The sequence below is a fragment of the Dermochelys coriacea genome, chromosome 2, assembly GCF_009764565.3.
Source record: "Dermochelys coriacea isolate rDerCor1 chromosome 2, rDerCor1.pri.v4, whole genome shotgun sequence".
Classification (NCBI taxonomy): Eukaryota; Metazoa; Chordata; order Testudines; family Dermochelyidae; genus Dermochelys; species Dermochelys coriacea.
In genome coordinates, this window is record NC_050069.1 from 858,148 (window position 1) to 881,344 (window position 23,197).

The window sequence follows — 23,197 nt, forward strand, 5'->3', positions numbered from 1 at the left end:
GACATTTGAAATGGTCCCACTTTTGCCCTTACCTTCCTCGTCTCCACATCAAAGGGCTCCGGGGTGGGGGTCTTGGCTTTCTGGGGGTCCTCCTGAGGCTGGGAGAGCGCACGCGGGAGCAGCAGGGGCCTGGTGGCCGCAAAGTTCATCAGGGGATAGATCCCATTCCTGCCACAGAGAGACAGGTCAGGCAGAACAAGCCATGCCCAGGCCCAGCTAGCAAGGGGCGAGGGAAGGGTTATGGCCCCGGGGGAGCTGTGCTCTGCAGGAGGAGAAGAAGCCGGGCCCTGTTGATGTGGGGGAGGCAGCAGGGCACAAGCCCTTCCCCCTCACTCCAGACATGGCTGCCCTACAGCAGCCCAGGGCTTTAGCCTTGGGGGCCCTCACAGTTCAGGGGCTGTGGACTGAACGGCAGCCAGCTCGGGTCGACCATGGGGAGGGGGACAAATCAGGAGCTGACCCAGAAACCACTCAGCAGAAAGGAAACATTTCTGCAAAAGCTTCCCTGCAGTGTTCGTGATACTGGCAGCTCCATGCAGCCCAGGGACGAGGCATTGTCTGGCATCCAGTGGTCAGTGAACGAAACCAGCCACCCCACTGGTGCTTGCACTAGAGAGCCTGAGCTGAGGCCCTGTCTGTCCAAGCCTCACTGGCAGCATGTTATCCACGCAAGGAGCTTCTGAACAGGCCTGGGTGGTGTCCCATGGATCCCTCAGCCATCCCCAGCTCACCTGACATCCTCCAGGAACTTATCAAGCTCCAGAAAGGAGACTTCTGAGTATCTGGAAGAGAAACAGAAGTGGAGAGGTTACTGGGGATAGTGGGGCAAGGAGGGGCGAAGAGAGGGGTTGGGGGAGAGGTGGGGCAGTGACACTAGGAGCACCAAGCCATGTTTGCTGGGCGTGGAGGTTGCAGGGTTTCCTGCCCATCCACACTCCCCGCTGGTGCTGCCCCAAGATCCCCCTCCCCAGGGGTTTCACCTCCACTGCACTGCAGGCCGCCCCTCTCGCCGGATCTCCGCCATCACCATGTTCAGGTCCAGCTCCTTCGTCTTCTCCTCCACCATGTTCTCTGGCATCAGGTCTACAGCAAAGCCAAGAGAAGAACTTGTCAGCTGGGAGTGCTGCACAAACTCTCCCGCAGGTAGGGGCCAGAGACTCCCCCTTCCCCCAGGAGAGGCCCAGAGAGCCTCTCCCATGCCCTCAGCTGCACTGGGGCAGGGATTTGGGTGACTGTATCTGGTACAGTTCTGCTCAAGGCTCAGTCTAGTGCCAGGGTGCTGTGGCTGAGAGTCCCCGTTCCTCGTCCCCACTCACTCACACTGGTTGTTGATGAAGCAGTGCGCTGCCAGCAGTTTGAGGGAGTGGACCTCAAAGAGCACCTGGTGGAAGAGCAGGTTATTGGCTGTAGGCCGCTTGTCCGGGTTGAGGAGCAGGCACCCCAGAATGAAGTCCTGAGAGACAAAGGGGGGGGGCAATGAGTTTGCAGCAATGCAGAGACCTCCCCACCCCACTGCAGCGCCACCACAGCCGCCTGTCTCCTCACGCCCAGGTGAGGCAATGAGTGCCCGTACTCTGAGGGCTCCAATAGCCTCGTGCCAATCAGCAGCGTCACCAGAGGACACTGTAGAGTGTGCAGACTTCGGTGCAATGATCGTGGAATTCGTGGTACCACTTTAACCAGGAGCGCTGGCTCCTAATGCTGCTGAGCAATGTGCAGGTGGAGGATGCAGGGGAAATTCAGCAAGCAGACTGCCAAAAGAATGGGTTGGGGGGTGTCTAACAGCCTGTCAGAATCAGCAGCTGAGAGCCCTTTCTCTGCGCTCACAGGCTAGGAGACATCCTGGGGTTGGGGCGAGAGGATTCAAGACACAGCCAGACTGGGGAGCTGGAAATGCTTAATGGTGGCCTGCAGAGGGGAAATGCTGGACGCGTGCCCTTTTCTGCTCCTCGGTGGAAAAGAAAGGCTGGGGAGGCATTCTGCTCTGAGGCACTCTGTGACCTCCCTGCTCTGCTTCTCTCTAGTACCCCTCTCCCCAAAAGCTTTTCTTTGCTGCTTTATCACCATAGAGAAGTCAGGAATGGCAGGTCCTACCTCTTCTGTTTCTGCTGGAGAACTGCTGGGAAGAGCAGGAGCAGGAGCTCTCAGCCCTCAGTGGAGGAGCATCTGAATCACTCACAAAGAGCTTTGTATTTAACTGGTGTCAATAAAAGCCATCCAAAAGCACCACCTTAAACTGAGTTCCACAGGTTGACTGTGGATTGCGTGAAGACATGCTTCCTTTTGTTTGTTTTAAACCTGCTGCCTGTTAATTTCATTGGGTGACCCCTGATTCTTGTGTTATGTGAAGTGGTAAATAATACTTCCTTATTCATTTTCTCGACAGCATTCATGATTTATAGACCTCTAGCACATCCCCTGTTAATTGTCTCCTTTTTAAAATTGAAGTCCCAGTGTTTTTACTCTCTCCTTCTGCAGAAGTTGTTTCATACCCCTGTCATTGTCTGCACTTTTTCCCATTCCAATATATTTTTGTTGAGATGGGGCAACCAGAACTGCATGCAGTATTCAAGGTGTGGGTGTATCATGAATTTATATAGTGGCATTATCATAGAACCATAGAGTATCAGGGTTGGAAGGGATCTCAGGAGGTCATCTAGCCAACCCCCTGCTCAAAGCAGGACCAAGCCCCAGTTTTTGCCCCAGATCCCTAAATGGCCCCCTCAAGGATTGAACTCACAACTGGGTTTAGCAGGCCAATGCTCAAACCATTGAGCTATCATAGAATCATAGAATCATAGAATATCAGGGTTGGAAGGGACCCCAGAAGGTCATCTAGTCCAACCCCCTGCTCAAAGCAGGACCAAGTCCCAGTTAAATCATCCCAGCCAGGGCTTTGTCAAGCCTGACCTTAAAAACCTCTAAGGAAGGAGATTCTACCACCTCCCTAGGTAACGCATTCCAGTGTTTCACCACCCTCTTAGTGAAAAAGTTTTTCCTAATATCCAATCTAAACCTCCCCCATTGCAACTTGAGACCATTACTCCTCGTTCTGTCATCTGCTACCATTGAGAACAGTCTAGAGCCATCCTCTTTGAAACCCCCTTTCAGGTAGTTGAAAGCAGCTATCAAATCCCCCCTCATTCTTCTCTTCTGCAGACTAAACAATCCCAGCTCCCTCAGCCTCTCCTCATAAGTCATGTGCTCTAGACCCCTAATCATTTTCGTTGCCCTTCGTTGTACTCTTTCCAATTTATCCACATCCTTCCTGTAGTGTGGGGCCCAAAACTGGACACAGTACTCCAGATGAGGCCTCACCAGTGTCGAATAGAGGGGAACGATCTATCTAACTATCCCTCCCCCAATTATGATATTTTCTGTCTTATTATCTATCCCTTTCCTAATGGTTCTTAATATTCTTTTCACTTTTCACTTTTTTGACTGCCGCTGCACTAGGGTGACCAGATGTCCCGATTTTATAGGGATAGTCCTGATATTCTGGGCTTTTTCTTACATAGGCGCCTATTACCCTCCAGCCCCGTCTGGATTTTTCATATATGCTATCTGGTCACCCCTATGCTGCACATTGCGTGGATGTTTTCAGAGAACTATTCACAATGACTCCAAGATCTCTTTCTTGAGTGGTAACAGCTAATTTTGACCTCCTCATTTTATACGTTTAGTTGGGATTATGTTTTCCAATATGCATTACTTTGCACCTATCAACATTGAATTTCATCTGCCATTTTGTTGCCCAGTTCCTGAGTATCCCTTTTGTGAGATCCCTTTGTAATTCTTCACATTCAGCTTTGGACTTAACTATCTTGAGTCATTCTGTACCATCTGCAAACTTTACCACCTCATTGTTCACCCCCTTTTTCCAGATCATTTATGAATATGTTGAACAGCACTGATCCCAGTATAGATCCTTGGGGAACCCTGGTATTTACCTCTCTCCATTTTGAAAACTAACCATTCATTCCTACCCTGTTTCCTACCTTTCAACCTGTTACTGATCCATGAGAGGACCTTCCCTCTTATCCCATGACTCCTTGCTTTGCTTAGGAGCTTTGGTGAGAGACCTTGTCAGAGGCTTTCTGAAAGTCCAAGTACACTATATCCACTTGTCCACATGTGTGTTGAAACCCCCAAAGAATTCTAAGAAATTGGTGAGGCATGATTTCCCTTTACAAAAGCCGGGAAAAGTTGGCTCTTCCCCAACATATTGTGTTTATCTACACATCTAATAATTTTGTTCTTTACTATAGTTTCAAGCAGTTACCTGGTACTGAAGTTAAGCATACTGGCCTCTAAGTCCCAGGATCCTTTTTTTAAAGAATAGGAGTTACATTAGCTGCCCTCCAGTCATCTGGTACAGAGGCTGATTTAAGTGATGGGTTACACACCACAGTTAAAAGAAAAGGAGTACTTGTGGCACCTTAGAGACTAACAAATTTATTTGAGCATAAGCTTTCGTGAGCTACAGCTCACTTCATCGGATGCATCCAATGAAGTAAGCTGTAGCTCACGAAAGCTTATGCTCAAATAAATTTGTTAGTCTCTAAGGAGCCACAAGTACTCCTTTTCTTCTTGCTAATACAGACTAACACGGCTGCTATTCTAACACCACAGTTAGTAAGTTCTGCATTTTCATATTAGAGTTCCTTCAGAACTGTTGGATGAATACCATCTGGTTCTGATGATAAATTAAACAGTAATACGTCAATTTGCTCCCAAACCTCTTCTATTGAGACCTCAATCTGGGACAGTTCCTCAGATTGGCCACCTAAAAAGAATGGCTCAGGTGTGGGGATTTCCCCCATATCCTCTGCAGTGAAGACCAATGAAAAGAATTCACTTAGCTTCTCCACAATGACCTTATCTTTTCTGAGTGCACCTTTAGCTCCTCAATTGTCCAGTGGCTCCACTGACTGCTAGGCAGGCTTCCTGATTCTGATGTATTTAAAAAAAAATTGCTGTTAATTTTTGTGTCCTTAGCTAGTTGCTCTTCAAATTCTTTCTTGGCCTGCTTTATAATACTTTTATATTTGACTTGACAGAGTTTCTGCTCCTTTCTATTTTCCTCACTAGGATTTGACTTACAATTTTTGAAGGATGCCCTTTTGCCTCTAACTGCCTCTTTTACTCTGCTGTTTAGCCATGGTGGCATTTTTTGGTCCTCTTACTGTTTTTATTTGGGATACACATTTAGTTTGAGCTTCTATTATGTGTTTTAAATAATCTCCATGCAGTTTGCAGGCATTTCACCTTTGTGACTCTTCCTTTTAATCTCCATGTAACTAGCGTCCTCACTTTTGTGTAGTTCTCCTTTTTGAAGTTAATGCTACCGTAGTGGGTTTCTTTGGCATTTCCCCCACCCCCCAAAGGATGTTAAATTTAATTATGTTATGGTTGCTATTACCAAGCAGTTCAGCTATATTCACCTCTTGGACCACATCTTTGATCTATTTAGGATTAAATCAAGAATTGCCTCTCCCCTTGTGGATTCCAGGACAAGCTGCTTCAAGAAGTAGTAATTTATGCTGTCTAAAAAATTTATTTTTGCATCCCATCCTGAGGTGACATGTACCCAATCAATTTGAGGATGATTTATTAATTATTATTATTATTATTGTTATTGCATTTTTTCCCTTTGTAGCCTTTCTGATCTCCCTGAGCATTTCACAATCACCCTCACCATTCTGGCCACATAGTCGGTAGTATATTCCTTCTGCTATACTCTTATTATTCAAACATGGAATTTCTATCCATTGAGATTCTATGGTACAGTTTGATTCATTAAAGATTTTTACTAATTTGACTCCATGCTTTCTCCACGCCCCCACCAGCACAACCTACTCTGTCATTCCTGTATATTTTGTACCCTGGTATTACCGTGTTCAACTGGAGTATTGTGTCCAGTTCTGGGCACCATATTTCAGGAAAGATGTGGCCAAATTGGAAAAAATCCAGAGAAGAAAAAAAATGACCACAGGTCTAGAAAACATGACCTATGATGGAACATTGAAAAAATTGGGTTTGTTTAGTCAGGAGAAGAGAAGACCGAGAGGGGACATGATAACAGTTTTCAAGTACATAAAAGGTTGGTATACGGAGGAGGGAGAAAAAATTGTTCTCCTTAACCTCTGAGGCTAGGACAAAAAGCAGTGGGCTTAAATGCAGCAAGGTTGGACATTATGAAAAACTTTCTAACTGTCAGGGTGGTTAAGCACTGGAATAAATTGCCCAGGGAGGTTATGGAATCTCCATCATGGGAGGTTTTTAAAAGCAGGTTAGACAGACACCTGACAGGGATGGTCTAGATAATACTTAATCCTGCCATGAGTGTGGGGGACTGGACTAGATGACCTCTCGAGGTCCCTTCCAGACCTACGATTCTATGTCCGATGAAGTGGGTTTTAACCCACGAAAGATTATGCTCAAATAAATTTGTTAGTCTCTAAGATGCCACAGGTACTCCTGTTCTTTTTGCGGATACAGACTAACACGGCTGCTACTCTGAAATATGTCCCATTGATTATCCGCATTCCACCAAGTTTCTGTGATGGCTTTTATATCAATAGTCTCATTTAATGCCAGGCACTTTAGTTCACCCATCTTAGTATTTAGACTTCTACCATTTATATATTTTGTCAATATTCATATGTTACATTTAAATGGGATACTTGTATATTTGACTGTTCCTCACTAGCTCCTACCTGGACTTTACCAACTTCTTTCCTATACTCTTAACTAGGATACAGAGTTTCCCCTTTGATAAATTCATCCCTAAGAGATGTCTCTGCTCCTCTGCACCTATCAGATTTCCTCCTGTCCTTAATTTAAAACATCCTCTCCAACCTTTTTAATTTTATGTGCCAGCAATCTGGTTCCATTTTGGTTTACGTGGAGCCCATCCTTCCTGTATAGGCTCCTCCTTTCCCAAAACGTTCCCCAGTTCCTAATAAACCTAAAATCCTCCTCCCTGCACTAATGTCTCATCCACACATTGAGACCCTGTAGTTCTGCCTGTCTAATGGCCCTGTGCATGGAACTGGAAGCATTTTAGGTCCTGGGCTTTAATCTCTTATCTAGCAGCCTAAAGTTAGTCTCCAGCATCTCTCTCCTAGCCTTCAGGACCTGCCCCACCAAGCTTGGGGACTCTATATATAATCTCCCTCCATTCAGAGGTTGGGCTGTAGGGAGATTGGGGCAATGGGGGGACTTGGAGCCCCATGGACCCTTAGAAGGAGACTGCAGTGGGGATTGGGAGCCCCATAGTTCCTGAGAGAGAGATTAGGACTGCAAGGGCGTGTGGGGGATTCCCAAGCCCTGCAGAGCCTGAGAAGAAAACTGAGGTGGGGGGAGCCCCAAGTCTTGTATGTGTAAGATGGAGGGCTGGGGAGCCCCAAGCCCCATAACAGGTGACTGGGGGGAGCCCTGAGCCCATCAGCATGTGGGGCGTTGTGGCTAGGACTCTTTGCAATGTCCTTGGTGTTCCCTGGCGGGACTCAGCCCACCTTGCTCACCCGCATGTTGGGATCATCCAAGGAGTGCCTTGCCCGAGCAATCGCCTCCTCTGAGACTCGGCTGTCCCCATTGGGCTGGATCTCCAGCACCGCCATCTGCCGGGGAGATCAGAGCTTAGCACGCCCCGCCCCAGCATGGATCCCCAGCCAGGCTGGCCAAGCCGCAGCCCCTCTGTTCTCACGAGGGAGCTCCTACTCAAGACATTCTCTGGGCAGGGGGACGGTGCTCTGGTGCCCCTCTGGTGGGATGGGAACAGGTGTCAGGCCAGTGACAGTCTCTCAGGCTGGACGTCTGGGTTCCCCCTAGCTCCACACAAGCTGTAGTCATAATGAACAGGTGAGATTATGAACAGGAGGCTGCCAGGCAACTCTCTAACACCACATTCTACAGGCCACTATCCTCCGATCTCATTGAGGAGTACCGAAAGAAACTACACCATCTGCTCAAGAAACTCCCTGCTACAGCACGGGAACAAATCTACACAGACACACCCCCAGAGCCCCGACCAGGGGTATTCTATCTGCCACCCAAGATCCATAAATCTGGAAATCCTGGACGCCCCATCATCTCAGGCACTGGCACCCTGACAGCAGGATTGTCTGGCTATGTAGACTCCCTCCTCTGGCCCTACGCTACCAGCACTCCCAGCTATCTTCGAGACACCACTGACTTCCTGAGGAAACTACAATGCATTGGTGATCTTCTTAAAAACACCATCCTGGCCACCATGGATGTAGAAGCTTTTTACACCAATATTCCACATGAGGATGGACTACAAGCCGTCAGGAACAGTATCCCTGATGAGGCCACGGCACACCTGGTAGCTGAACTTTGTGACTTTGTCCTCATCCACAACCATTTCAGATTTAGAGACAACTTATACCTTCAAGTCAGTGGCACTGTGATGGGTACCCGCATGGCCCCACAGTATGCCAACATTTTTATGGCTGACTTACAACAACGCTTCCTCAGCTCTCGTCCCCTAGCGCCCCTCCTCTACTTGCGCTACACTGATGACATCTTCATCATATGAACCCATGGGAAGGAGGCCCTTGAAGAATTCCACCGGGATTTCAACAATTTCCACCTCACTATCAACTTCAGACTGGACCACAGTGCAAATAAGTGATAGTCACATAAACACCACCCTATACCAGAAACTGACTGACCGCTATACTTACCTACATGCCTCCAGCTTCCATCCAGGACACATCACACGATCCGTTGTCTACAGCCAAGCCCTAAGATACAACCGAATTTTCTCCAATCCCTCAGACAGAGATAAACACCTACAAGATCTTTATCAAGCATTCTTAAAACTACAATACCCACATGGGGAAGTGAGGAAACAGACTGACAGAATGAGATGGGTACCCAAAAGTCACCTACTACAGGACAGGCCCAACAAGGAGAATAACAGAACAGCACTGGCCATCACATACTACCCCCAGCTAAAACCTCTCCAACACATTATCAACAATCTACAACCTATTCTGGAAAATGATCCCTCACTCTCACAGACCTTGGGAGACAGGCCAGTCCTCACTTACAGACAGCCCCCCAACCTGAAGCAAATACTCACCAGCAACTATACACTACACCACAGAAACACTAACCCAGGAACAAATCCCTATAACAAACACAGTTGCCTACTCTGTCCCCATATCTACTCTAGCGATACCATCAGAGGACTCAACCACATGAGCCACACCATCAGGGGCTCATTCACCTGCACGTCTACTAATGTGATAAATGCCATGATGTGCCAGCAATGCCCCTCTGCCATGTAGATTGGCCAAACCGGACAGTCTCTATGCAAAAGAACAAATGGACACAAATCAGACATCAGGAATGGTAACATACAAAAGCCAGTAGGAGAACACTTCAGTCTCCCTGGACATTCTATAACAGATTTAAAAGTAGCCATCCTTCAACAAAAAAACTTCAAAACAGACTTCAAAGAGAAACTGCAGAGCTACAATTCATTTGCAAACTTAACACCATCAATTTGGGCTTGAATAGGGATTGGGAGTGGCTGGCTCACTACAAAAGCAATTTTCCCTCTCTTGGTATTGACACCTCCTCATCAATTATTGGGAGTGGACCACATCCACCCTGACTGAATTGGCCTTGTCAACACTGGTTCTCCACTTGTAGGATAACTCCCTTCTCTTCATGTGTCAGTATATCTGTGCCTGCATCTGTAATTTTCACTCCATGCATCTGAAGAAGTGAGGTTTTTACCCACGAAAGCTTATGCGCAAATAAATCTGTTAGTCTTTATGGTGCCACCAGACTCCTGGTTGTTTCTGTGGCTACAGACTAACATGGCGACCCCCTGATACTATTTCCACTCAGGACTCCAGGTTCTCTCTCCACCCCATTGTAGGGAGGATGACGCGCTTGATCCATTCCTGAAGCTGGCTTGTGGGTCCTGTTCAGTGGGGCCGGGGTCGGGGGGTGGGGCTGCAGTGGGAGGCACTTGCAGCCCTGCTCCCTGGGCCACTGAGCTCATCAGTACAGGTAGCAGTGGACAGCCACTCCCTGGGTACATCCCCTGGTGGGTGCAGCAGTGCAAGTCCCCCTGGTGAGCAGCTTCTCCCACTGGCCAAGGGAAACCACACACCCATGTGTGTAACCGGCCCTAAGGGGTAAGACCAGTATCAACCTTGCCCTCGGGCCAGGCAGGGCCTTAGTCTGGACAGAGATGGCTGAAGGAGGCGTCTCACTCTGAGAAGGGAAGTCATAAGTGGGTGGGGCCAGTTCTCCCACTGCTCCCCAGGGCGGGTAGCCGGGACAGCAGGAAATGGTCACCCCAGGAGCAGAGCCTCCGTCACAGCCACGGGGGATGGCAGGTCCACAGAGCCTTCATTGGAGAAGAGAGGGCACAGAGCTGCCCTCACAGGGGCAAGTGAAGGGCACCCAGACTCCATTCAGCAGGGAGCTCCTGGACTGAGCTGAGATCCCCTTCTTCCGGAAGGGTCAGGGGAATGAATTCACCCTGCTCCAAGCAAGGGAGGACTAGACAACCCTTCAGGGAGTTCCTGGGATCTGTAGGGGGGTCTCCTGGCTCCCTACCTCCAGGGCGCACATTCCAAAGGAGAAAATGTCCACAGCTGTCCCGTCAGCTACATCTGCAAAACCGAACCAGAAACAAACCAGACTGGTGTTCCAAGCCACCACCACTGCTGGGAACACCCCAATACACACCTGCCCTGTGCCACACACACACACACATACCCCGCTCTGCTCCATGCATCAGCATGCCTCCCACATCTTCTCCATTTCCTCCTCCACCATGAATCTGCCCCATGGTCCCCTTTTTCACTCTACACACCTGTCCCATGCCCCTCCCCAATACCTACTCCATGCCACCCCTCTGCCCTCCCCCGCAGAGGGGATCTGAACTTACGGCCATACTCCGGGGGGAAGAAATGCAAGTTGCGCTGCTCCTCTCTCTCAATCTTGATGGGGCTTCGGAGGTCATCAGGGATGGCTGCATGAGGAGGACAGAGTGTTCAGCGTCAGAAACCCCTAGGCCACAGCTTGTCCCCCAGGCTGTATTCAAAGATCTAGATGCAGGGAAAGAACAGGAGACTGCAGGGGTCTCTACATTTGCTCCTCACTGCAGCCTGCCCAGCTCCCAGGCAGTCAGAGTCCCCATGGCTCCTGCTCCCTTGGAGAGATTTCTCTCCTGTATCTGCAGGGGCAGAAACGTCCATGACAGGAAAACCAACTCTCACAGGGAAGAAGATTTCCCCAAAGGCCTTCAGAGACATCCCTCCACACACAGTATCAGCACAGGCCCCTCATGTCTGTTGTGCTTAATGGACCTAAACACTTAACCCCAATTGTAAGATCAAATGCAAAAGTTACGTGCCAATAACCCACTGCGACATTCTATACCTTGGGGGAGCGTGCTGTAACCCCCATAGTCCTCATTTTCAAATAATCATAATCTTACGTATAAAGCAGGCCTTGTAAGGTCTCAGGGGAAAGGTTATGATCTGCTGGAAGTCATTTCTCTGTCCATAGATGTGTGACATTCATGCATATTGTGACAGGGTTGGGACAGATGGCTACAGGAGAGTAATAGAAGGCAGATATATTAGCCCCAGGTTAAGTAGTCCCTTTTCCCTGGGTAAGGTAACAGGAAAGGTTCCAGAACAATCAGGAACCTTCTGGAGACAATTAAGACAGACAGGCTGATTAGAACACTGCAGCCAATCAAGAAGCTGCTAGAATCAATTAAGGCAAGCTAATCAGGGCATCTGGGTTTAAAAAGGAGCTCACTTCAGTTTGTGGTGCACGTGTGAGAAGCTGGGAACAAGAGGCACTAGGAGCTGAGAGTGAGAATGCAGACTGTTGGAGGACTGAGGTGTACAAGCATCATCAGACACCAGGAGGAAGGTCCTGTGGTGAGGATAAAGAAGGTGTTGGGAGGAGGCCATGGAGAAGTAGCCCAGGGAGTTGTAGCTGTCGCACAGCTGTTCCCAGAGGCTCTCTAGACAGCTGCCTTCCACAGGGCCCTGGGCTGGAACCTGGAGTAGAGGGTGGGCCCGGGTTCCCCCCAAACCTCCCAACTCCTGGTCAGACACAGGAGGAGTCGACCTGGACTGTGAGTTCAAAAAACGGCCAAGCTGAGGGCTGCCTTGAAGCTCCAAGGCGAGCAAATCCGCCAATAAGCGCAAGACCCACCAAGGTAGCGCAGGAACTTTGTCACAACTGGTGTCGGAGGTGGGATCTGGTGTCCACAGCGCGGCAGAAGAAGGAGGGTGCTGGGGGGCGGGAAGGGAAGAGGGTCTATTTTTATTTTTCCCCACCACAGTGGAAGAGGTCATGCGGGCCCTGATACAAGCCACAGCTGCCCAGCAGGAGGCTACTCGTGTCCAGGCAGCCGCCCAATAGGAGGCTGTGCAGCTGCAGCAAGAGACTAATCTCACCTGCTGATGGACCAGGCTGCTCAAGACCTGGCTAAGTTGCGGGAACTGGTAAACCAGGTAAAGGCCCTTACAGAGCTGAACCGCGGCCACGATGGGACGCAGATCATGCGGGCCAGCAATTGGCTGCAGAAAATGACATGGGAGGATGAGGTAGAGGCATACCTCCTGGCCTTGGAGAGGACAGCCCTGCAGGAGGCTTGGCCCCAAGAACAGTGTTCTGGCCTCCTCACTCCATTCCTGTGTGGGGAGGCCCAGAAGGCCTACTATGATCTGCCTGAAGAGGCTGCGGCAGACTATCCCCAGCTGAAAGCAGAGATCCTGGCCAGATCTGGGGTAACGACCGCAGTGCGGGCCCAGCGGTATCACGAGTGGAGGTACCAGGAAAACAAAACCTCGTGGTCCCAATTATATGACCTCATCCATCTTGCACAAAAGTGGTTACGAACTGAGTCCTGGAGTCCGGAGGAGATACTAGAGGTTCTGGTCATCAACCAGTACATGAGAGGACTACCTCCAAGCCTTCGCGCCTGGGTAAGCCAGAACAAACCCTCCACCTACGATGAGGTTGTTGCGCTGGTAGAAAGGCGAAGGACGGCGAGGGAGCTGACCCAACCAGTTAAGGAAGAGCACCCTGGGTTAAACTAGCAGCACCAAGCCCTAGAGCTCTGGTGACTGGGCCACCAGGAGAGCCCAGGTGGAAAAAGAGAGGGGCTGAAGGCCCACCAGAAGCCACAAAGAGTCGGAGCACTGAGAGGGAAGAGGATCATGATGTTAGACTACCCAAACCAAGAGACCGGGAAACGCCTAGGGCTCCATACAGATGTTACACCTGCGGGGAGTGGGGACACATAGCTGCACAGTGCCGAAGAGCCTATGCAGTGTAACCTGGGGAACTGGGCAGACCCATGCTCCCTAATCCACCTTGTGGGGGTCTCACTAACTCTTCATATGTACACCAGACCAGTGAAGCTAAATGGGGTAGAGACCACAGCACTGGTTGATTCGGGGAGTGCTATCCCGCTTGTCTCAGTGAAGCTTGTGAAGCGTAGTCAGCTGCTGTGGGCTAAGTGTTCAGGGATAACATGCGTCCATGGGACAGTTGATTATTACCCACCATGCCAGTAAAAATCGAGATTCGGGAACACTACTGAGGTAGCAGCAGGGGTAGTCCCTAAACTCCCATACCCGTTGCTCATAGGGAGAGACTTCCCAGGGTTTGAAGACTTACTCCCGGTAGGGGAATTGAAGAAAGAGGGGAACCCTGAAGTTAGTGAGGCATCCACAGTAGACTGTCAACCCCCAACCTTTTCTGAAATATCCCCAGATTTGTTCTCCACTCCCAGACAGCGTAGAAAGATGAAAAGGGAAAGAAGGGTAGCTAAGGCCTTGGGAACCCAAATGCTGGCCCAAAGCCAGAGGGTCGCTCTCGTAGGTAGGCGGACCCGAAAAGAAGGCCACCCAGGAGGGAGAAGCACCCGAGTCTGACCCACACCCTAACGCCTTTGAACCAGTAGAGGTAACAGAGACTGGCCCCCTAGACCTCGGGCAGATTAGCCCCGGGAGAGGAAATTTTGGACAGGCCCAGGCTGAAGACCAAAGGTACGACAACATTAGGAAGGAGGTGACCGAAATAGATGGGGTCCCCATGGTAGGGAAAACCCAGGGACCAGGACCCTACTTCATAATGAAGAAGAATCTCTTATACCGGGTTGCACCAGTACAGGGACAGAAGGTACAGCAGATCCTAGTACCTCAAAAACACCAGAACGCTGTATTAAGTTTGACCCATAGTCATCTATTTGGGGAGCATTTGGGGGTAGAGAAGACCCTGGCATGGATCCTGCAACAATTCTTCTGGCCCGGAGTACATGGAGAAGTGCGGAGGTACTGTGCGTCCTGCCCGGAGTGTCAGCTGCAGTCCCCGTCCCCACTTGAGGGCACCTTTAGTACCCCTTCCCATCATAGAGGTCCCCTTCAAGCGAATAGCCATGGACCTAGTGGGACCCCTGGAGAAGATAGCCCGAGGTCACCAATATATACTTGTCGTTGTGGATTATGCTACTCGCTACCCAGAAGCCGTCCCTCTGCGGAACATGGGCTCTAAAACGATAGCTAAAGAGTTGGTGGGGATCTTTGCCCGAGTGGGGCTGCCAAAGGAGATATTAACAGACCAAGGTACCCCATTTCTGTCGAAGCTAATGAAGGACCTTGGTACGCTGCTCCATATACATAACCTGAGAACTTCAGTCTATCATCTGCAGACCGATGGGCTGGTAGAAAGGTTTAACCAAATCCTCAAGGCAATGATAAGGAAAGTGGTAAGTCGGGACGGGAAGATTGGGACACCCTACTACCTTACATTATGTTTGCAATCCGGGAGGTACCTCAGGCCTCAACTGGGTTTTCCCCCTTTGAATTACTGTACGGACGCCACCCCCGTGGCATACTAGATATTGCAAAAGAAATCTGGGAAGAGGAACCCAGTGAGGGGAGAAATATAATTGACCATGTGTTGCAGAGGCGAGAACAGAGAGTCTGGGTCACCCCTATTGTACGGGAACATTTGGAAAAAGTGCAGGAGGCCCAGCCAACCCATTACGATCGCCAGGCAAAAGTCCGACAGTCCCAACCAGGGGATCGGGTGATGGTGTTGGTACCCATGGCAGAAAGCAAGCTTCTGGCCCAATGGCAGGGGCCCTATGAGATGGTTGAACCCATGGGGGAAGTAACCTACAAGGTGCGGCAGCCAGGACGCCAGAAACAAGAACAAATTTATCCCATTAACCTCTTAAAGCCTTGGCACCAATGAGAGGCGTGTGTAGTGGCCCAAGGGACCCCGACCCAGGGAAATAACCTGCAGGAGCAGATCAGGATATCCACTGATCTGACACCAAACCAGAAGAAGGAGGTAACTGAGATGATCAACTGATACCAGGACATGTTTTCAACCAAACCAGGCCGGACCACCGAAGCATATCACCACATTATCACAGACCCTGGGGCAAAGGTAACTTTAAGGCCCTATCGGGTCCCAGCGGCAAAAAGGGAGGAGATCAAGGCAGAGGTAAAAAGGATGTTGGAGCTGGGAGTCATCGAAGAGTCAGTGGTCAAGCCCGATTGTGTTGGTGCCCAAACCCGATGGCACCACTAGGTTTTGTAATGACTTTCGCCGGCTGAATGAGATATCCAAATTTGATGCATATCCCATAACCCGTATCGATGAGTTAGCTGACCGCCTGGGCAATGCCCAATTTTTGACCACCCTTGATTTAACGAAGGGATACTGGCAGATTCCCCTTGCCAAAGATGTGAAAGACAGCATTCTCTACCTCGGAGGGTCTGTTTCAATATACTGTTCTTCCTTTTGGACTGCATGGGGCACCTGCCACCTTCCAGCATTTTATGGACAAGTTCCTATGGCCCCATACCAGTTATGCAGCGGCATACCTAGATGATGTGATTATTCACACCCCCGACTGGGAAACCCACTTAGGAAAGGTGGAAGTGGTTCTGGACATGCTAAGAAGGGCTGGCCTCACAGCCAACCCCTCCAAGTGTGCTATAGGGCTAGCTGAGGCTAAATACCTTGACTACATTGTAGGAAGGGACATGGTCAAGCCCCAACTAAGCAAACTAGAGGCTATCTAAAATTGGCTCTGGCCAAATCGGAAAAAGCAAGTCCGGATATTCCTGGGTGTGGTGGGGTACTACCGATGATTTATTCCCCATTTTGCTACCAGAGCGAGTCCCCTGACAGACCTGATAAAAGCCCGGGGTCCAGACATGGTGAAGTGGACAGATACTGGAGAGAAAGTATTCATGGATCTATGGACAGCCCTCTACAGTCACCCCATGCTTATAACCCCAGACTTAAACAAAGAATTCATTTTACAAACAGATGCATCTTAAGTAGGATTGGGAGCTGTCCTATCACTGATGGTCAGACGAAGAACACCCAATCCTCTACCTCAGCAGGAAACTTCTCCCAAGAGAGCAGAAGTATGCCATGGTTGAAAGAGAGTGCCTAGCTCTGAAATGGGACATGGAAACACTATGTTATTACCTTCTGGGATGATGGTTTACCCTTGTGACCGACCATGCACCCCTCCAGCAGGTGCAGTGAAATAAAGAGAAGAACGCAAGGGTGACCAGATGGTTCCTGTCCCTACAACCTTTCCAATTCACCATACAACACTGGGCTGGAAGCCACCATGGCAATGCAGATGGCTTGTCACGAGTACACTGCCTGACGTCCCAAGTTGCCCAACCCCATAGTGTTGAGCAGAGTGGGGGGATATGTGACCGGGTCGGGCCAGATGGCTACAGGAGAGAATAGAAGGCAGATATATTAGCCCCAGGTTAAGTAGGTCTCTTTTCCCTGGGTAAGGTAACAGGGAAGGTACCAACTGGACCCGCTAGAGAAGCAGAACCAGAGCTCCCTGATCCCAATGACTTCCATCACTCCAAAAATCCACAAATGGGAACACTTATGTAGGAGCAAGGTTGCGGAAGATTGGCGAGGAGCTAAGAGGTGGACTGAGTATGTGACTGGATGTAAGCGGAGGATGGAGGCAGTTTCAATGAACTTTGTCCAACAGATCCTGCCAAAAGACATTGTAGCCTAGCTCAGCATATTTTTGCCTGTAAACGAGTCAGTTTATGTAATAAGCATAAATCATACATATAAGAATGTAGCCAGCTGTTGACCCCATGTAGCCCCGAGATAAGCGCGGAGAATATAGCGCCACAGAGGACCTCCCCCCCCGCCCCAGCGGAGTCCTGCCTGGTCAGCTGTCCCGAGCGGCCAGAGTCCCCTGCAGCCCCTCCATGCGTCCTAGGGGCTCCCTGCGCAGATTGGAGCGCAAGTTCTTCCTTCCTTCAGTAAAGTGTAGTTTACTATTCTTAGGCCTAAGTGTCCTCCTTTCGCTGGTATCTCCCCCCCAGCCCTTGCGGGCACAACTTATGTCCTGCATACAGTGAAGAGGATGATGTTGCTGAATATCTGACCACCTTCGAAAGGCTGTGTGTAATGCATGAAATCCCTGATGCTAAGAGAGTTCCTACCCTGATTGTGAAATTAACTGGTAAATCTTGAAACGTATTCAATGGAATGCCTACTGAAGATGCTTTAGACTGTTGTAAATTTAAAGATACTGTTTTGCGAAGTTTTCAGTTTACCCCTTAATCATATTGAGTTAAATTTAGAAATCTTAAGGATATTGGTATCAGTAATGGGGAGTATGTAAACAAAATGAAAGATTTGTTGGGAAAACGGGTGAGGGGTAAAGAGGTGGCAGGTTTGAGGGAATGTTGAATCTTGTTGCTCAAGAGCATTTCCTAGGTGTGTGTCAGGCTGATGTGAAGCAGTATCTATGGGACAAAGATGTAAAGTCTGGAGATGAGCTGGCTCTTTTAGCTGACGCCTTTGAACAGAATCAGGCGTCTTTTCCATGGCCTGCCCTCAATAAGGGGTTTAAAACTGGTGGGAAGGGAGAATCCCATTTTACCCCTGGGAAGAGAGAAGGGGGCTGGAAGCCTAAACATTCTCTTACCCAAAAACACTCTTCTACTGGTAACACCTATCCCAAATCTCCTGTAAAAGCAGAAGAGCCCAAAAGGTGCTATCAGTGTAATTCCACTGATCACCTGAGAATAAATGCCCTGTTCCAGGAGGAAGCAGGCAACCAATAGCTCATATTAGTTCTGCGGCCCTCACCACAGAACCCCCCAGGCAATTGAAACCGATCATATTGGTTTGGTGAGGTTAGCCTCTGCAGAACCAGATATGGAGCATGTTAAGGCTGTCCAAATTAATGGCAGGGAGTACTTGGGGCAAAGGTTACACAGGCCCAGATCTCTCTGGTTAAGCAGATTGTGGTCCCAAAAGCCAGTATGTTGCCTGGCCAAATGGCAGAGATTGTGAGGGTGGGCGAAAGCAGATTCCTCATACCACTAGCTAAAATCCATGTGGTGTGGGAAGGTTTGGAAAGTGTTTTGACTGTGGGGATAATGGAACATCTCCTATTCAACCATTATGATTTTTTCCGTGTAGCTCAGGTTAAAGTATTTGCCTGCTGCAGGAGGGAGTTTTATGCTGGGACCCCCAAGGGAAAGGGTAAGGTCTCAGGAACTGCTGAGAGAATGGGAGAGAGTCTCCTTGATTCTTCTGCAGCTGGGGGAAGCCACATGCTTCCAGGTGGGAGGGTGGTTGAGACCAACTCCTGCACTGCAGCTGGAGGCAACACCACATCAGGAAGGGATGGGGTGTAATGCCTGCCAGGGAGAGAACTGTCCAGGTTAACTGCCAGCAGGTTCCAGCTGAACCAGAGTTCTGCAGATGAACAAAAGATAGAACCCTTCCTAGGGAGCACAGAGAAATGTGTCTTAGGAGGGAGCCCAGAGGAGGAAACTGGGGAAGGAACAGGAGACGTTCCTGTACCCTCACTTCCTAGTCACTCGGGGCAGGATGCCCAGGACACTAGGAGGATGGCTGGGTCAGCATCTGTGCACTCAGGCACTCAGCCTGTGACCCAGGTTTTGAGAGGGAACTGTGTGACCGACCTCCTGGAGGAGAGCAGTCACACAACTGACTTATCAGGAACAGAGAAAGGGGTGGTGGAGGGCGCCCCAATCCAGGTCCCATTTTTCAGGATGCTATTTCTGTTAAGTTTTTGGAAAGTAACTGTGTCTCCTTACATCAAGATGCAGCTCCAATGCCTGTGATAACAGAGGAGTTGGGACCAGGAAGTTGCCAGGGGGTCATTTATGAGAATACAAATAGCCCAGCTGGGGGTATGTGTGTGTGTTTTCCCCCAGGCTGGTGAGAGGCAGGGAGCAGCTATGGGAAAGCTGCTGGGAAAAGGTGAATCTGATCAAAGGGTAAACACCCCTGCCCAGAGAGCACAGATCAGAGCCCTCTAGGGGGCAGGGGGAGGACTCAGTGCTGGGAGGGGGAAACACAGGGTAACCCCTAAAGGGGAGCTGGATTTCTACATTTGTACAGTCCTGGGGTTGGGAGACCACTCCCCAAAGGGCAAGCCAATGTGCAGGATCCCCCTGAACACCTACATTGCCAGACCCAGAGGCACCAAAATTCCAGAAACATGATTAAATTAAGAGCCCACACAGAGGGGAACACTGGGGGGAAGGAAAAGCCAGTGACTGATTAAATGGGAGAGAGTAAAAGGAGACCATGGGTAATGAACAAGCTAAACTCAAACTACACTGTCTGAACAGAGAGTGTGGTATCATAAAGATACTTGTAAATGCACATCTGAGAAACATTTTTGTATTAATGTTAAGTTTTGGGGATAAGAATGTTGACACAGATGTTCAACCTTATGTTAATGCTACTTTTCAATTAATACCTGTAAACAGGTTTAAAACTTATCATAGCAGAGAAACCTGGTTTGCTGTATGTGAATGGGGAAACTGAGGATTGCTGCCTCATGGCTTGATGGATGGGTGCCAAGAAAACTATAACACAAACTGCCTTCGAGCTAGTCAGTGAGTAACCCGCTTCCAGTAAACTAAGGGGGGAGGTGTGACATTATATACCTTGGGAGAGCATGCTGTAACCCCCATAGTGCTCATTTTCATATAATCATGATCTTACATATAAAGCATGCCTTGTAAGGGATCAGGGGAAAGGTTATGATCTGCTGGAAGTCATTTCTCTGTCCATAGATGTGTATATCTTTAATGCATATGAAATTATGAGAATTGTGTTGTATGGCTGTCACTAAAATATGCTGTAAGTTGGGGAAATCAGCCAGATATTAGCTCCCCAGAGGCAACAGCAAGGAAAGTAACCAATGCTCGGACAGGGTGTGAAACAACCCATCCACAGCCATTGTCCAGCAAGGGAGCGACAATGCAATGACTCACCTGCATGAGGCCACACCAGGGGAATTGCTCAACCTTGCTTGGAGAGACTCAGTAATGTTCACCTGACTCTGAAAGGGGGGAGGGGCAAAGCCAAGAGGGAAGAAAGGACATGATAAAAGGGAGAGACATTTGCCATCTCCTCTCTCTCTCTTCCACCTACATCTACAGCCACCACCACCAAACGACTGAAGCGCTGAGCCTGACTCAAAGGGGAGAGCCTGACTGAAGAGCAACCAGCCAGCCTGTGGTGGGAAGCATCTAAGTTTGTAAGGACATTGAAAGTGTTACGATCAGCTTAGAATGCGTTTTGCTTTTATTTCAATTGACCAAATCTGACTTGTTGTGCTTTGACTTATAATCACTTAAAATCTATCTTTATAGTTAATAAATTTGTTTGTTTATTCTACCTGAAGCAGGGCGTTTGGTTTGAAATCTGTCAGAGGCTCCCCTTGGGACAACAAGCCTGGTACATATCAATTTCTTTGTTAAATTGATTAACTCATATAAGCTTGCATTATCCAGCGGGCATAACTGGACACTGCAAGATGGAGGTTCCTAGGGTTGTGTCTGGGACTGGAGATATTGGCTAGTGTCATTTGCTTGCAAGTAGCTGGGAACAGCTTACATGCCAGAGGCTGTGCATGAACAGCCCAGGAGTGAAGGTTCTCACAGCAGAGCAGGTTAAGGCTGGCCCCAGAGTCAAGGATTGGAGTGGCCTAGCAGATCATCTGTCCAGATAACACCAGAGAGGAACGTCACACCCATCACTTTTTATCTACTTGGAAATTAACCATGGAAAACAAGTCTAGTTGTTTTCAACAAATGAATGATATGAACAAGTGCAAGAGAATCAGACAGAAACTGGATTAGTCCAAGCAAAAAGGACCCACCGATATGATTCAAGGACTGTTGAAATCATGCTTGCTAACAACAGAGGATGTGGAGCCAGAAATTAATGAACCAGAATTGGTGTGGTGGATATTAGGCCTAATTGGTGGACAAAATAATGAGGGGATGGGCTATGCCATCCCCTTTTTCCCTTTGGGGGGGGTTCTTAAAAGGAGATTTTGAAAAGAAAAAAAAAACTCATCACCCATCCCACCTAGTATCCCAGCTCATCTTGTCTCACCTAGGGTTTCTATATTTCAGGTTCCCAAAAAGCCCGCCCCCATTGCACCTCTTCTCCCAGGGACCCCGCACTCACTAGCAGTGGCAGGAAGCGAAGCAACACAGCCCCAGCCTGCTCCACTCCACCAGCTCCCAGCCCCGTCACTCCGCTTCCCACCGCCAGTAAGTGCGGGGAGGTCAGAGAAAGGATGCCCCCGGCACTTACCGGTGGCGGGAAGTGGAGTGATGTGGCCCCAACCCGCTCTGCTTTCCTTGTCCCGGCCCCAGCTGGGTTGCTCAGGGGGGGGAAGAGAGGAGGGTAAGGAAAGATTTCCCCCGCTCCCCCGGACTCACCGGCGGCAGGAAGTGGAGCGCAACAGCTGGGAGTTGGCAGAGTGGAGCGGGCTGGGGCCGGGCTGCTCTGCTTCCTGCCACTGCTGGTGAGTGCTGGGGGGATCCCTTCCCCAAGCCCCCTCCCCTGAGCAACACGGCTGGGGCCAGGGCTAGGGAAGTGGAGCAGGCTGCTCCCAGCCCCCGCTAATCCCCTGGGCCATTCTGGGCCTGTGGGGCCCCCAAAAGTGCCCCCTCACAACTCCTGCCTCCCAGACCCTGGGCAGGGGGGAGGCCTGGGGCCCCACATAGCCCCCCAGCGGGGGGCTGCATAGGGCACCCAAATGGCTAGGGATGGCCCTGGCCACAGCACCATGTTAGCACCATGCAATGACCTGCCCACCAGCCTGCCCTGGATCACGAGAAAAGACCCAGCCAAATGACATTTCTGACTGGTGGGAACCAGGGTCCAAGCACCAGGTTCTGTGGGCCACCCATGGCTGACCAGCCATCCCGTGTTCCACAGACATCAACAAAAGCCGGATTCCCCCCCTTTGCTATCATAGAATCATATAGAACCCATAGGGTTAAAAGGGACTGCAGGGGTCATCCAGTCTAACCCCCTGCCACAGTGCAGCATTTGTTGGGTCTAAGCTACTCCAGACAGACGGCTATCCAGCCTCCTTTTGAAAACCTCCGGCGAAGGAGCTTCCACAACCTTCCTTTCCTACCTCTCCTCCAACTTGTATCAATCTGTGTGTTAGAAACAGGAGAAGTGCATACCCTTCCCACATCAGGACAGAGTAAAGTTAGCCCTTCCTTTTCATTAAGGAAAGATTATTCTGGAAATAAGATGCTCTGATATTTTACTTCCAAAAGAAGAGAGACTTTTTGATTGTTTTGCATAATCACTCATTTTCAGCTTCAATATGAAATGCTTGTTTACATTTCTTGTTCTTTCTTGTGTTTGACCAAATAAATGTTCAACTTTAGAATGAACACTTTTGGGTGTTTGGCAAGGAGCCGAGTAAAACCAAAGCCTCCGTAGAACTCCTCCCCTGAACCTGAATATCACTATATTCATGTTGGACAGTGAAAAAGTTCAAAAACATCTCTAACTCTTCTGGCCCTTGAGATCAATACAACATGCCCCACCTGTGGGGTCATGCCCCATCAGGGGGTCAGATTTGAGAAGAGGGACACTCAGGATCTAAAGCTGAAGGGATCGACAGGCTAGGAGAGATGACAGGGGAGACACTCACCATTTGCAAATACCCTGTGCCAGACTGCAGGGCAGAAGCAGGTCCAGACCAGGAAGAGCAGAGAGATGGTAGGAGGGGAGACAGGCGGAAGGGAAATGTTAACTCCAAATCATATCATTCACCCAGGTCACCCCCCTC

At 49.5% G+C, this 23,197-nt stretch overlaps 1 protein-coding gene across 7 annotated transcripts in view; it reads right to left on the bottom strand.

Moving 5' to 3' along the window:
- The window catches only part of NRBP2 (nuclear receptor binding protein 2), a 56,196-nt gene that overhangs the window by 10,154 nt on the left and 22,845 nt on the right, over positions 1-23,197 (bottom strand). For 6 of the 7 annotated variants that reach the window (XM_043507192.1, XM_038391500.2, XM_043507188.1 and 3 more), the window contains 8 exons: positions 23,060-23,083; positions 10,943-11,026; positions 10,609-10,664; positions 7,530-7,625; positions 1,321-1,453; positions 981-1,083; positions 732-782; positions 33-168 (listed from right to left, as the gene is read on the bottom strand). In XM_043507192.1, coding sequence (XP_043363127.1) covers positions 33-168; positions 732-782; positions 981-1,083; positions 1,321-1,453; positions 7,530-7,625; positions 10,609-10,664; positions 10,943-11,026; positions 23,060-23,083 — 683 coding nt within the window. The remainder of the gene's footprint in view (positions 1-32; positions 169-731; positions 783-980; positions 1,084-1,320; positions 1,454-7,529; positions 7,626-10,608; positions 10,665-10,942; positions 11,027-23,059; positions 23,084-23,197) is intronic. The other variant, XM_043507190.1, reaches the window with a different exon arrangement.